The sequence below is a fragment of the Musca autumnalis genome, unplaced genomic scaffold, assembly GCF_047663935.1.
Source record: "Musca autumnalis isolate F117 unplaced genomic scaffold, ASM4766393v1 scaffold_1, whole genome shotgun sequence".
NCBI lineage: Eukaryota > Metazoa > Arthropoda > Insecta > Diptera > Muscidae > Musca > Musca autumnalis.
In genome coordinates, this window is record NW_027411644.1 from 272,863,601 (window position 1) to 272,879,428 (window position 15,828).

A 15,828-nucleotide genomic window follows, 5' to 3' on the forward strand; every position below is an offset into this window, starting at 1 on the left:
TTAGCTTCTAGGCTTTAGGGGTTATATATACTTTGATACGATCAACAATGTGCCTCATAGTAATAATGGTTTTCAGTTGCCTCCACAGAAAATGTCTCGGGCATTTGGACATTATGGGCGTTTTACAGTTTTTAGAGATGAACATGCGTCGCGGTCCAAGTTATGTTATTACCATAAATGGGTGTTAATGGCTGCTCTCCTGATGACTCCGCAGTAACTCTTGGCCTTTGCCATGTCAAATACTTCTGAATGAAATTGATGTTTTGTGGGTAGAGCCAAAGATATTAACCAACAGGAACATCAATGAGCAGAGAAAAGTGGACTGTATTTTTTTATAAATTATTCCTCATAGCCAATGAGGAATAATTAGCGGTGCAGATGAGAAGAGAAATAAAACAAATTTATTAGAATATTTTCATAAACGTTATAATTCGTATGGTTTTTATTTCAGTATAAAAATTGGTTAGAGACGAGAAGAGGTGCTTACCAGTCGGTTAGTGCAAGAGAAGTGATTTTATTCAAAGAGAAGAGTACTGGTGAAACAATGATAAAAGCATAGAGCAAAGAGGAGACGTGAAATTAGTACAATTCAGTAACGCATTATTTAATATAAAATGACATCAAGCTATACTTATATGTTAGTTTACATTAAGAGGGTTTAAGCATAATACAAATTAGCACATTTAGAAATTGTTTAAACGAAGTTTGAACATGCTTCCGCGCCTTGGCCAGAATGGACAATAGTTGATGGGTTCCAGGTCATTCTAGATTTTGAGATCGCAGGAACATTTAGATTTCAGGTCTTCTTGTGAGTGGTGTGCTGGGTTATATGGAAAAGAACTGATTAACTTCGGTCGACCTATAAAAGAAAAGATATTAGCGCATGCTTCGAACCTATAAAGAAGAGAAAATACATGAGATGAGTATTTTATTTAGTATTTTGAGGAGTGTAGAATGAATTTTGACATTTTATTTGTTAAAAAATGTTTTTTTTTTTTTTTTTTGGTTTTTAGATCTTCCCAGAGTCGGGCTCGAATTTGGGACCTGTAGCACAATAGTCTGACATGCTTCCTCTGGGCTACTGGGTTAATTGTGATGAGACGAGCTTAGTAATGGGTGGGTGTTGTATGAGACATGTGATTGTAAAATGATTACAACGTTAGAATTAGGCGGCTTACATTTTGCAAGCTATTTTTAGATGTAGGACACGTGTTGTAATTCATGTCGGCTGGTTTTGTTTTTTATTTTTAGAAATGGATTTGAGTTGGTTTAAGTTCGAAAGAATTTATTTACTGTAGAAAAAGTCAATTGGGAAAATCGATCAACTCCAGGATTGAACCTCCTTTCTTATGGATGGAAGACTGGAGCACTCCCACTCGGCTAAGTAGCTACTTGAGAAGAGATTGATACTGACTGTATATGATCTGTTTTAATGAGATAAACACCTATTTAATTAAAAATAATCGATTTCTTCGATTCCTCCTTAGTTATTTTAATTTCTATTTTGCTCCGAAACTTTGTATGTTCTATTTTTAGAAACTATTTTCCGTAAGTTTATTTTATTTCTTCATTTCTTAATTTTTATTACTTGTTTTTATTTGTAATCTCCCTTGTTGGTATTTTTGGATGTTCTGGATCATTTTTTTAAGTTTTTTAAACAAACAAAAATTCACTCCTACCAGGGCTCGAACCCAGCACCTCTGGACTGGTAATCAACTACGCTAGCACTAAGCTACGCTAAGCCGTTGGTGTAGGTTGAGATTTTGGCTAAGTGAGTCAGTGTAATGTAATTATATTTAGTTTTATAATTTGTGTGAGTTCTATAAATTTCTGTTACTCATAATTTCCTAATGTTTACTTGACATGATCAATTTTTAAAGTTTTTTGAGTTAAATAAAATTTCGCTCGGAGTAGGGCTCGAACCTACATCCTCTTGACTACTAGTGGAGCACCCTAGCACTATGCTATGTTAATCTAATTCGGAGCTTTACATTTTTGGTAAGTGAGTAGGTGTGTGAGCATAAGCATTGAACAATATCAACACTCAAAGAAAAATGTGAGTTAGTGGAATTAATTACAAATATATATTGAGAAGAGAATCATTTAAGAAACTAACCAATAGGTTAGTCCTTCCCCACCAACGAACTGAGACGGTTTTTTGGACAAGAATCAAAAGTGTTTGTATAGATTATATTACAGATGTATTAAAAGTATCTCAAAATTGGTATCCAGACTTAATACCTACACATTTTTTGTAGATTTAGACGTTTTTTGAGATGAGCTTTTACGTTTTTTATTTTGGCCAATTGAAACCAAATTGGATGCAATGAAGTTTGAGGTAGAGGCGAGTGAATTTTCTGCGAAAATTGGGCCACTAAGTACCCAGCCAAATATGGTGTTATACGCTGATGTATTGCCAAATACATTTTTCTTAATGCCATCCAGATTTATGAATCTTTCGACGTCTGCTCCAAGGATGATATCTATTTCAGAGGATTCATAAAAGCGTGGGTCTGCCAAATCAATATTTTTAAGAGATTTGTGATCAGAGATTTTAATAGAGACTGCGGGAAGAGGTTTAGTGACTTGAGGCAGTACGATGGCTGAAACAGATAATTTTATTTCGTGCTTCTTAGCAACTATTGATATCTGACATTCGCTTTTAGAGACTTGTTTTTGACCACCAACGCCAGTAATTTCAAAGCAATCAGTATTTTTAATTGGGAGCTTTAATCGATTTGCACAAGTTTGAGTAATGAATGTTTTTTGAGATCCAGAATCAATTAATGCTCGTACAGTGTGCAATCGGCCATAGTTTTGAACTTGAACTAAAGCTGTTCTCAGAAGAGTTGTATTGCTTGCGGTGGAAAAATTTGCTTGAATTTGAGACGAGACGGGTATGGCATAGCTTTCTATTTGAGACGAGACGGGTATGGTAGAGCTTTCAATTTGAGACGAGTATGATTGTCTGTTTTTATTTGCATCATATTTTATAGAATTGGGCATACTATTATTTGGTGTTTCAGAGTAAAAGCTGTTGATGTGCAAAAGAGTATGGTGGGTTTTGTTGCATATTAAACAAGTCTTTGTAGATTTGCAATTAATTTTAATGTGGGATGGGGATAAGCAGTTGCCACATATGTTACTTTTCGTAACGAAATCAATTCTTTGTTGAGTAGTTAATCTACGGAACTCAGCACAAGCTCTAATTTGATGATTCTCATGACAGTACGAGCATTTTAAAGTAATTTTTTCGTAGCAATAATCTGGCGTGTCAGAGTAATTATGAGACGGGCTCGATTGTTTATCTTTCATATTTTTAATACTTTGAATTCGTTCTACGACTTCGAACCTGTTTGAGAGAAATTCGTCGAGTTGGGACCATGTAGGCATCTCTCGGTGAGATTTCAGAGATTGCTCCCATAGAGACAGGGTTTGCTCAGGTAGTTTTGTGGAAACCAAATGAATTAATATTGGATCCCAACTTGCCACATCAACTTGCAGAGTTTTTAGGATGCAAAGACAATCATTAACTGTAGAATGAATATTTTGTATAGATACACTATTTTCTGTGGCAGCAGCCGGAATATTAAAGAGAAGGTTGATCTGTTTGTCAACTAAGACACGCTTGTTTTCGTAGCGTGATTTGAGTGCATTCCAGGCCAATAGAAAATTATCATTAGAGAGAGGATACCTTTTAACGATATCACCAGCTGGACCTCTGGTTTTATTTCTTAAATGGTAGAGCTTGTGAACTTGAGAGAGTTGTGGGTGATCAATATAGACTGCCGTGAACATATCACGGAAGGAAGGCCAGTCTTCGTAACTTCCGGTGAAAATCTCGGTATCACATGGAGGAACATTGAGGTAAATATTAGAGTTTTCGAGAGGAGATTGATAGACATTTGGTGATACTTGATCAGAATTTTTATTTTGAGCGGTGTCTTTCTGCAAATTTTGTTCTGATATTTTGAGAATGTCCAATATTTGAGATTTGGAAGTGTAATATGCCTCTGCACTTAAATCAAAATTTTGTTTAATGCTTTCTCCAATGTCCTTGACGTTGGCAGATATAATAGACAACATAATAGTTTTGAACGACTCTTGTACAGAAGCCCAACGATGTTCTAAATCATTTAATTTAATTTGGAGAACTGTGTCAGTTTGATCAATTATATCGCATTTCCCAAATTGAGTGCAAAAATTGTTCAAATGATCGCAATCAAATATAAACTTATTGTGCTCAGGAGACGTTACTATAGCGATATTTGGAGTGTTGGTAGGAGTAGATGCACTTTCTGAGAGCGACATTATTGTTTGGGTTAGAAATTATTTACAATTTTCTTTGGGTGGAAATAAGTGAGCAGATGTAATATTTTATACTCGGGTGTAATAAGCGCGGTACTTATGTTGGTGTTTTTGTTCTCTTAGTGAAACCTATTTTTAGACAATGGTATCGATTGTATGCGAGATAATGCTATTGGTATGGAATAGTGTAATGAAATTAGCTTTACAGCATGAGAAATTATAGACCAATGATTTGAAAATTAAAAATGTTTCGAGTTTGCCGGGATTCGAACCCATGACCTTATGACTGGGAGTTTAGCACTTATTCACTAAACCACGGTTTAATGTAGGCGATTTTGGCAAAGCACTTAGCAGATTATTTGAAATCTAATTTTGTGTATCATTGAATAATTTTTGAGGTTTTGGTGATTTAAGCGTAGAAAATATTTATCAAATGTCCTTTTGTTCGCAAATTTGGTGCTTTTAATGGAGATTTTGTTTTGTGGGTGAAAGTATGATGAGACGCGATTTAATGCAGTGTTGTTTTTATTTGTCCATATAATGTGATAACTGAATATGGGTTTTAGAGAAAATGTTCAAAATTGGCAAAGTGAATTAAGTATGACATGAAAATGAACTTAGAGAGACGAATGTGAGCAATTCTATAAAAACGTTCATCCCAACGAAATTGAAAATTAAATCGTCTGACCGGGATTCGAACTCAAGTCCTTCCGTCTGCTAATCTGTCGCACTTGCCCCTGGCTATCATGTAATTGTGCACGACAGTAGCAATTTGCAATTACAACTCTCAATAAAAAATTTTTAGTATATCATAAACTTAAGGGTTTTTTATCTTTCTTTCCCTTTTTTTTGCAATTTTTTAAACTTGTAATCTTGGTTTTTTTATTCTTCACAGAGGATTGTTTATGCCTTTTTTTCTTTTTTCGCACTGAGAATAAATTTGATATTACACTTACCGACTCCTTGTTTATAAAATAGAGTAGCAGTTGATTTATTTGTTACCTAGGATTGACCTTTGGACTGGTTTCTTAATAAACGGCCTCGAAGGATCATGAATGAAATTGATGTTTTGTGGGTAGAGCCAAAGATATTAACCAACAGGAACATCAATGAGCAGAGAAAAGTGGACTGTATTTTTTTATAAATTATTCCTCATAGCCAATGAGGAATAATTAGCGGTGCAGATGAGAAGAGAAATAAAACAAATTTATTAGAATATTTTCATAAACGTTATAATTCGTATGGTTTTTATTTCAGTATAAAAATTGGTTAGAGACGAGAAGAGGTGCTTACCAGTCGGTTAGTGCAAGAGAAGTGATTTTATTCAAAGAGAAGAGTACTGGTGAAACAATGATAAAAGCATAGAGCAAAGAGGAGACGTGAAATTAGTACAATTCAGTAACGCATTATTTAATATAAAATGACATCAAGCTATACTTATATGTTAGTTTACATTAAGAGGGTTTAAGCATAATACAAATTAGCACATTTAGAAATTGTTTAAACGAAGTTTGAACAACTTCTTTTAATCGTCATTAATTTTATAACAACTGTTGCTGAATTTAATGTCATTGACATTACATTTAGCTTACCTGATTGTCCTGGTGGCTTAGTGGTAAAATGTGTCAAAGCTTAACTCCTACATACCCCCAAGTAACTAAAATATCTTATCATTTTATTACCGCTCTTACATTTCCGTTTGCTGTAGTTGGTTCAGACCGTTAACTTAATTTATCGTTTTGTTATAAATTGCATTTAGTTAAATGTCACTTCAACATGTAACGTTGACATTTCCATTGCCATTATTCATGTATTTTTTTTTTTTGCATTTTACAAATTTTCTGATTGGCTTCGTCAGATAAGAGAGAAATATTAACATTAGAATAGAGAAAGTTTGCAGATAGATAGCCACGAAGCCAAAATGGTGGTATGAATTTTTATTTATGTGTTTATCGTTCGCTGTCATAACGTGGCAAATTGAGCGTTATATTTATTGGGTTAAACTTTATTATGTCTAGTCATTGCTTTAAACGGAGACATTTAGAACAGAAATAAAACGTAATATTCAAAACTCATAAAAAACCACATATAACAGGGATGCGAACACTATCCCCCCAAAAACTAATTTCTTTTTCATGATGGAATATGAAAATTAATTTTCAATATTTTATTACCAACATCATTATTTCATGTTCAAATGTACATTCCCCTTACTACGTCCATTTTAATCGATTTACAGAATTTTCATTTAAATTCTATCCACAAAATGGGATGATGTTACATCTTATCTGTTGGTCACAAATAAAACAACAACAAGGACAATAATCTCATCGCATGATATCATTTATCAAGACCATTGATTGGCCTAGATGCGCTCAGCCAAGCAACAATTTACACAGTCTAGTAGAGTCTAGTTTGTAGTCCTGCCGTTGAAGTGTTAAAGGAATTTTGTAAACTAGTTAACAACTTTGCTGTGTGTTTATACCCTCAGCCTATAGGCTAGAAGGGTATATATACTAGGCCGAGGCGATTTGAAACCCTTAATGAGCCCATAGCGTTTCTGATTCCTGGGATTGATCTGAGCAAAAAAGTCTACTGGACCATTTCTGAACTGAATTTCTCACAATTTTCAAAATAAATATTATTGAAATAACCAAAAAAATTATAATATTTTTGAAAATTATGAGAAATTCAGTTATAGTTTTTTTGTGGGCTTTTTCAGACTTAAACCACTATAACGTAGACATTTGTTAAACGATTTAAAACAATAATAGCTTATTCAAGATATATTATTAAACGGAAGAAGATCAAAAGAAATCCGTTGAGGAAAAAATAAGATATGCCCGTTTAAAATTGATAATATAAAAAACCCAGATTTTCACTATTTTTACCGTTATAAAAAAATAAAACGAAGTGACCCAAACGAACTGAAGGCATTTTCGTTCTCCATGGATCCCAACACGATGAAATTTTGCATCAGAACGCTTGAATATTTTTCTGGTCAACTTTTGTAGCACAGTGTCATTTATCGAAATTTTCCGAAAAGTTTGCACCTTTTCAAGACCATAACTGCCTGAAAAAGCTTTTGCGATCTATTAGAGAGTTCTTAATTACTGTCTTGGCTACAAATTTTGTATTTGTGTTGGCTCGAAAATCTCAATGGTTTGGCTGTTATATGCCATGATGTCAAAAAAAACGTAGATAAAAAATGTAAAGTCAAAATCGGGAGGCTCGATTTTCATCGTAGACATATGGCCAGTAGACTTTTTTGCTCAGTTCAATCCCAGGAATCAGAACGCGAAGGGACTATTAAGGTTTTTTTCCTTCCACACAAATCGCCCCGGCCTTATATATACACTTTGGTACGAAAAATGTCTGTTTGGCTTGTGCTCACGATAACTCTCCAACAGTTCAACCGATTCGAACCAAATTTTGGGTATCGTAATATTTTGTCTAAACTTAGTTCAAGTGCAAAGATGGGCCATATCGGTCCACTCCTTCTGGTACCTCCCCCACAAAAGTTCAAAATTTTTCTGTAAAATGGTCTGAACGATAACTCTCGAAGGGAGCAATCGATTTGGTCAAAACTTTGCACATCGTATTTTTCCTTCCAGATATAGATCTGGTTCGAATATGAACTATATCTGTCCACTCCTTCGGGTACTTCCCACACAAAATTCGGATAAATCCCTTTATGACGGTACAATTTTGTTCTTGCGGAAGTCCATACTTCCTGAGATATTGGCCTAACAGCTGCAAGAAACCCTGACGGCACTCGCAGGGAATTTCTGATTGGTGCAGGCTTTGCACATCGTATTATTTCATCCAGTCATGTATCAGGTTGGAATGTGGATTGTATCGGTCCACTCCTTCGAGTACCTCCCACACAAAATTCGGATAATTTTCAATTCAATTCAATTCAATAAACTTTATTTTTTCGAATTCAGTATAATTTATCTTTAGTAGTATACAAATATTTTATAAATTTATAAAGTTATACAGCATGGTTTTTTAACCGTCTGCCGGAATTTTGAGTTTAACATTTTTAATAATTGAACTCGTTAATTAGGAATTTTCTATATTTAAGTGCTTCTATTAAATAGTTATACAAATTTAACCAACAATTATCTCCACCACCGTTTAGTACGTTAATTACATCATTATCAGATAGGACTGATTTTTTAAAATAGCGTTTTCTGATGTTGTTGAATATTGGGCATCTCCCAATGAAGTGATGAGTACTCTCTTCTTCTCGTAAATTGCATATTGAGCATAAAGTATGTATGTCCGATCTATAGGTGTTGTAGTTTAATCCAAGCATCCCAGCTCTTGCTTTCATTATGTATGAGATTTGGTATTGAGTGTATTTATTGATGCAATAAGTTGCTCCTGCATCAGGGTTTAGATATTTATAGATGCGGCTTTCACTTTCTTGAAACTTCCGATAGTGTGAGTTGTAGTTATCATTTTTTATTTCCATTATTAGTTTTTGGCTTACATTGTACCAGCTGTCCTTACTCTGGTCGATGCCTTGGTTGTCATTATTATAGTTGTTTAAACGCTCATTAAAATCTCTGTACCAGGATATGTTCCTTTGCTTTATTTTTATTGCCAGGATATGTGGAAGCCGTTGACTGTTGAGTTCAAAAAGCAGCTTAGCCATGTATTTCAGGTGAAGTGTGTATGTGTAAATAAATCCTGGATCATAGCCTGTTTCCAGCGCTAAGATGTAGTTGGGTGTGTTCTCTGGTAACTTGAGGATACGTTTAATGAAAAATCTATACAGTTTCTCAACGTCATCAAAGTGTAGATTTCCCCATACTTGCGACCCATAACTCTGTACTGAACGACATACTGCTAAAAACATTTTCCACTTCGCTGATAAAGATATTTTTGGTTTTGCAATAAAATTCCTCCAAGAAGCATTGAGGCAAGTTTTTGCAGCTTCATTTTTCTTTGATATATGTTTGGAGAATGATAGTTTCGGGGTAAGTAACATGCCAAGGTATCTATACTCGTTCACCACTCTTAGAGCGTCACCTTTATAAAACCAGTTATCGTTTGACGTTAATCTACCTCCTTTTCGGAAAACCATTACTTCTGATTTTGTTTGGTTAACTTGCATTCCCCATTTGTCACAATAAACAGCCAGTTCGTTTATCATTTGCTGTAATATATGAGGGTTATCGGCCACAATCACTATATCGTCAGCATACATCAACAATCTTATATTTATTTCATCAATATATAGACCACCACCAAGAGAATTGTGCATATCATTTAAATATAATGCAAACAGTATTGGGGATAACAAACAGCCTTGTTTCACACCAGATTTAGTTTCAAAATAATCAGACAGCGTTTCTCCTGTCCAAACTGCCGATCTCGTATTCATGTAAACCATTTCAATGAAATATAGTATTTTGTTAGATAGACCTGCTTCGTGTAGTTTGTATATAAGAAGACTCCGAGGAACTCTATCAAAAGCTGCCTTGAAATCGACAAAAAAGGCGTATACTTTCTTGTCTTCATTTAATTTCAAATTCACTATTGACATTAGGTTAAATACATTGTCTGCCGTCGAATACCCTTTTCGAAAGCCTCCTTGGTATTCATTGAGTATTCGGTTTTCATTTACCCAATCCGTAATCCGATTATTAACCATTCCCATCATAAGTTTCGCTTTGCAATTCATAAAGGATATTCCTCTATAGTTTGTAGGATCATTTGGATCTCCTTTCTTATAAATTGGGAAAATAATACTTCTACGGAACATATCGAAATCATTGTATCCATTTAAGATATTTGTATATGCGTTGCAGAGTTGAATTAAAAATTCGTCTGTTGCATGTATAAAAAATTCATAGGGTATTCTATCTTCCCCTGGTGCTTTGTTTTCTTTGGCTAGTTTAAGAGCATGCCTTACCTCCATCAGTGAAAAGTTGCTATCAAGCTTTTCGTTCTGAACCAAATTTCGCACATAATATATATCGGGAGATTGAATTGATGGGTTTAAAAGTAAATCAAAATAGTTCTTTAGGCTATCTGCCGTGATGTCGCATCCAATATCATTATGTTTATTCCTTAATTCCTTTGCCATTTCCCACCATGCTTTACTATCCGATATTGTCTCCAACCTGCTCTCGATGCTTTGGTAGTATTGATTTTTCTTCTCCGCCAACATCTTTTGATATAGTTTCTTTTGTACTGCGTAGGTTTCCCTATCAATAGGGTCTTTCGATAATCTGAACTTATTCAGTTTTTTCATTGTCTTTTGTCTTTCCTTCAGGCATTCCTTATCATACCACCTGTTATTGAACTTTTGCCTATATTCTTTATGTGGGCTTGTAGGATAGGATTTTACGATCGCTGTGGTGAAATCTCGCAAGTTAGAATTTTGTTGCAGAGTTCTCATATTTATATTCAACTGCTGTTGGTAGAAGTTTTTGTTGCTTTGATTCCATTTCAATTTTGGTGGTAGATTCAGCTTCTCGGATTCAGTTCGCCGAAGATTTGATGCATTAAGTTTCAGTGTTATTGGGAGATGATCAGACCAGATTTGGTTCTGAACTGTAAAATCTTGTATAACATGAAGAAAGTCCATTGATACTGCACAAAGATCTATAACCGAACTTCCATTTCTATTAATAAAGGTGAAAGAACCGTCTTTATCACCTGGGGATCTTCCGTTTAAAATAATGAGCCCATTGTCATTGCAAAATTCGATATATTTTTTACCATTTGCGGAAACTGTCTTGTCATTTGATGTCCTTGTGTTTGTTATATTGCCTAAGATTTGGGAAAATTCTTCCTCGAGACGTTGCTCCTCTCCAATCCGTACATTGTGGTCACCTATGATTATTTTACAACTTTCATTACTTTCTGCAGCTCTCTTTACTATTTGGAAGTCATCAATCCAATTTGCTCCGCGAAGGTAGACAGGAATTATTTCAAATTTTAGGTTGTTTATTTCACATGACAATATAATGCAATCTTCTCTATTAATTAATTTATGCTGAAAGCCTTTATCTATAATACTCTTTTTTATTCCACACACCAAACCTCCAATACCTCTGCCTCGACTACTGTTTCTATGAGCTGGTTTCCAGTACGTCTTAAAATTCTTAAAACGGTTATTATAGTTTTTTTGGTTGTTTTCCTCTACGTGTGTCTCTGATAGAATGAAGATATCATATTTTTCCAAGAACTCATAGAACTGGTGGTGAAGATATTTACTAGCCAAGCCATGAACATTATATGCTAATATGCTTATCACATGATTATCTTTGCTTGAGAATTTTACACTAGACACTACAAAATGTTTATTTTTTCTATGGGAATTATTACTTTGATTAAGTTTTATAAGTTTTTTGATTTAAGTTGAGATAATAAAACATCATAATCTAGATTTAATTTTGCCAAATCATCGCCAAAAAAAGACGTTAATACACCCTCGGCTTTCTTTTGGTCACACATAAGTTCTTTCTTGTTGTTCCAATACAGCACTTTTCCATCAATAACCATTTGGTCACCTCTGATACCGATTTTCTTTTGATTATTTGTTTTGAGTAGAAGTTTTTTTAAAAGAAGCATTATATTTTTCTTTTCTAGGCGAGGCCCACTTAGGTCTCTCTCAATAAATATGTTGGATCCAGCAAGGCGTTTTGTATTTTTTAAAACTTCGTTTACCATACTTGAGGATTGCAGCTCTACAAGAACAGTCATTTTATCATCACTTTGTTGAAGCTTCTTTACATGCTCGATATTTAAGTCATCTTTAATTTTTAGACTGTTTCTAAAAAGGTTCCTTACTGCACCATATAACGAGTTTTGGTTTGCCAACCCTCTAACTATTATTTTTTTCCTTCCAATTTCTTCTTCCAAACGTTGGATTCTACGGACATCCATTTCCTTCTCCTCTCTCAATTTTTTCAACTCGATTGTGAGTTCCGTGTTTTCATCCGTTAATCGCTGAACATCATTTCTCACGCTTTCTATTGTATTTTTTACTTCAATAATGTCTGATTTGGTAGGTAAATTCTCCAATTTTTCGTCTAGGAGTGCTGACATAGATTCGTACATTATCTTCATGAGATCGTTTATTGACATGTTTCCTACAACAGTAGTACTTTCTGGTGAGGATTCGGCAAATTTCCTTTTTGCTTTTTGGTAATCTGGTCCCATTGTGCCAGTTGGTGTGTTGGTCGTTTTATTTGACATATTTTGAATTTTGCCGTACGTCAATAATGTAGATGGAAGTGGCAACTTTAGTTAAGTAAATATATTTGGAATATGGCAACACGAAAAATAAACCAATATTTTGATCGAATGAGATAAACACAGCTGTTGTTTATAAACACGGCAATACTCTTTTAGCCTTTGAGCAGAATGGTTTAGAATATCTTTCCAATGGAAATCAAAAGTTTTGTTTATTATTTTTTAATTAAACAAGTGTTTATTTTGATGATTTTATACGACTAAAAAGTGAAACGTAAACAATGCGGTCCCACGGACAGTTTTAGAGTCGGTATACTATTTGTTTTGGGCTAGAAGCACTATGAAAAATGAAAGTATTGGAGCCCGAAAAAAACACGTCTGCTCCCGTTTAAAAGTCACTCAACTCAAATTCGGATAAAGTGAAGTTTAAGAGCTCCTCACGGATCGTTTTGACATTTTTTTCAGTAAGTTTTTCTGTGGTTCGTTTTACGACGGAACAATTTTTTGCCGGAGTAAGTCAATAATTCCTGAGATATTGGCCTAAAGGCTCCATGAAACCTTGACGGCACCAACCAAAATGGCAAATCCGCAAGATAATCCTCGCAGGGAGATTTTGATTGATGCAGGCTTTGCACATCGTATTATTTCATCCAGTCCAGTATGGGATTGAAATATAGACTTTATCGATCCACTCTTTCGGGTACCTCCCACACAAAATTCGGATAAAGTGAAGTTTAGGAGCTCCTCTCGCATCGTTTTGACTCTTTTCCAGTAGATTGTTGGAGCGGCCTCATTTACAATGGTACATTTTGTTCCGGAGTAAGTCAATACTTCCTAAGATAATGGCCCAAAAGCTTGAAAACCCTGTCGGATATTGTGCAAGATAACTCTAAAACTTTTTCAAAAATGTCTTTCAAAATTATTATACCCTCAGCCTTTAGGCTAGAAAGGGTATATACACTTTCATACGGGCAAAATGTGCCTCATCGAAATAATGGTTTTAGACCACAAGTATGTTTGGACGAAATATGTTTCAGACAATTTGGAGTTGATTTAGCAATGTCCGTCCGTCTGTCTGTCTGTCTGTCCGTCTGTCTGTCTGTCTGGCTGGCTGGTGCGCACGATAACTCTCGAACGGATGAACCGATTCGGTTCAAATTTTGGCTGTCGTAATATATTGTCCAAACTTAGTTTAAGTTCGAAGATGAGCTATATCGGTCCACTCCTTCCGGTACCTCCCCCACAAAAGTTCCAGAATGTTCGGAAAATTTGCGGGCATGATAACTCTTGAAGGGAGTAACCGCTTTGGTCCATGCTTTGCACATCGTTAAATTTCTACCAGACTTAGATAAGGTTCTAATATGGACTCAATCGGCCCACTCCTTTGGGTACCTCCCACACAAAATTTCAGATAAGTTCAGTTTAGGACCTGCTCTCGAATCGCTTTGATTTTTGTTGCAACAACTTGTATTCACTTCCCTCCACACAACAGTACAAGTTTCATCAGGGGCAAGTCCATACTTCCTGAAAAAATGGCCGGAAAGTTGCAAAAAGCCCCTATGACACCTTGTGTAGTGGTTGGAGCGCAAGATAACTCTTGAACGGATCTGTCGACTCGGTCCAAAATTTGGCCTTCGTAATATTTTATCAAAACATAGTTTAAATTCGAAGATGGGCTATATCGGTCCACTCCTTCAGGTACCTCCCCCACAAAACTTCAAAAATGTTCCGAAAAATTTTGCGCACTTTAACTCTTGAAGGGATCTATACTTTGCACATCCTAATACATCTACCAGATATAGATAAGGTTCGAATATGGACTATATTTGTCTACTCTTTCTTGTACCTCTCACACAAAATTTCGGATAAGTTCACTTTAAGACCTGCTCTCGGATCACTTTGATTTTTGTTGAAGCGATTTGCATTCGATACCTCCATTACGACGGTAACAGTTTTCTTGGGAAAACAGCCCGAAAGGTGTTAAAAACCCCTATGTCACCATATGTGGCGGTCGAACTGTTCAACCGATTTGGTCCAACATTTGGTCTTCGTCATATTATATCCAGTTAGTTTCATGGGCAATACCGGTCCACAACTTTCGGTACTTCTCCCCAATATTTAAAAAAATTTCACTAAAATGCTAGGATGCAATTTGGTCCAAACTTTGGATATTTGGAATATTTGACAAAATTTAGTTTAACTTTTAAAATTGCCCTATCGGTCATCCCTAAGGGTACCTGCCCTATAAAAGTTCAACATTTGTGTCTTAGTGCAGTTAATTCCTAAACCACATTTTTGCGGCAAGTTCAAATGTTCAAATACATTCGATCGGACAAGTTTCGCTTCACATTGGCTGAGGGTATATATCTGTCGTCAAAGCCGACTGACACTTTTTTACTTGTTTTAACATAATTTAATATTTTGAGTCCTTTATGAGGAAGTTTGGTTGCCAAAAATGTTTAGTATATGTCAATGATTTGGTATAAGCCCACATTACGATACCTACAGATTTTAAAGCAAACTCGTGATATAAAGTCAATATATTTTATATACGGCATAATTATTGTGTTTGGTGTGGTTTTGTTGTTTTTATCTTGGTCAGTGGCTGAGGGTATTTCTCGACATATTTTAATGTTTCAAGGAAAAATGTAGCCACTTTTTATACCCTACTCCACAATGTGGGAAGGGTATTATAAGTTTGTTTTGTTAAAAATTCATTTAACACGGCGAGATATTCGTCTCGACGAGATAAAACGATATAGCGATGTGTGTCCGCCTGTCCATTATAAATTGTAATCAAACTCCAGGTGGCAATTATGGACCGATCGTCACGAAATTTGGTATGGCGATCGGTTTCATACCATAATAGATCGCTATTGTTATAGGTGCTGATCTTGAAATACTTAGGGGGTGAAATGGACCAAAAACAAAATTTTTATCCGAATTTGTATCTGCTCTGTAGGTCGCAATCATAGTCCGATCAAACTTTTGTGTGAAAATTGGAAAAAATGTAATATACATCTTATCTTTTATTCCTGGTAGACACGTTAATCCAACGTGAGCTTTCTTTTGAAAGACGATCTCTCGACCTTTCCATAGATGTCAATTATGTTGATGTACATGCTCTGATAACAGAATTACAGCCTGGTATATACATAAATTCCACAGTTTTAATTGTGTGTATAGTAACCATAACCACGCTAGAGTTTGCAGTTATAGTTTAATACGATGGGTGCACGAAATATATCGCCATTTGAAAATATCATTGGAAAGTTTGACCGTTTTTAGCCCAAACGTACCCAG

The 15,828-nt window shown here is 35.2% G+C and overlaps 1 protein-coding gene across 1 annotated transcript in view; it reads right to left on the reverse strand.

Moving 5' to 3' along the window:
* Positions 1–782: 782 nt before the first annotated feature.
* Positions 783–15,828, reverse strand: part of LOC141390869 (activity-regulated cytoskeleton associated protein 2-like) — a 54,712-nt gene continuing 39,666 nt past the window's right edge. Inside the window, exon 2 of the mRNA XM_073963810.1 lies at positions 783–894. Within this exon, the coding sequence (XP_073819911.1) occupies positions 860–894 (35 nt within the window). The 3' untranslated portion in view covers positions 783–859. The remainder of the gene's footprint in view (positions 895–15,828) is intronic.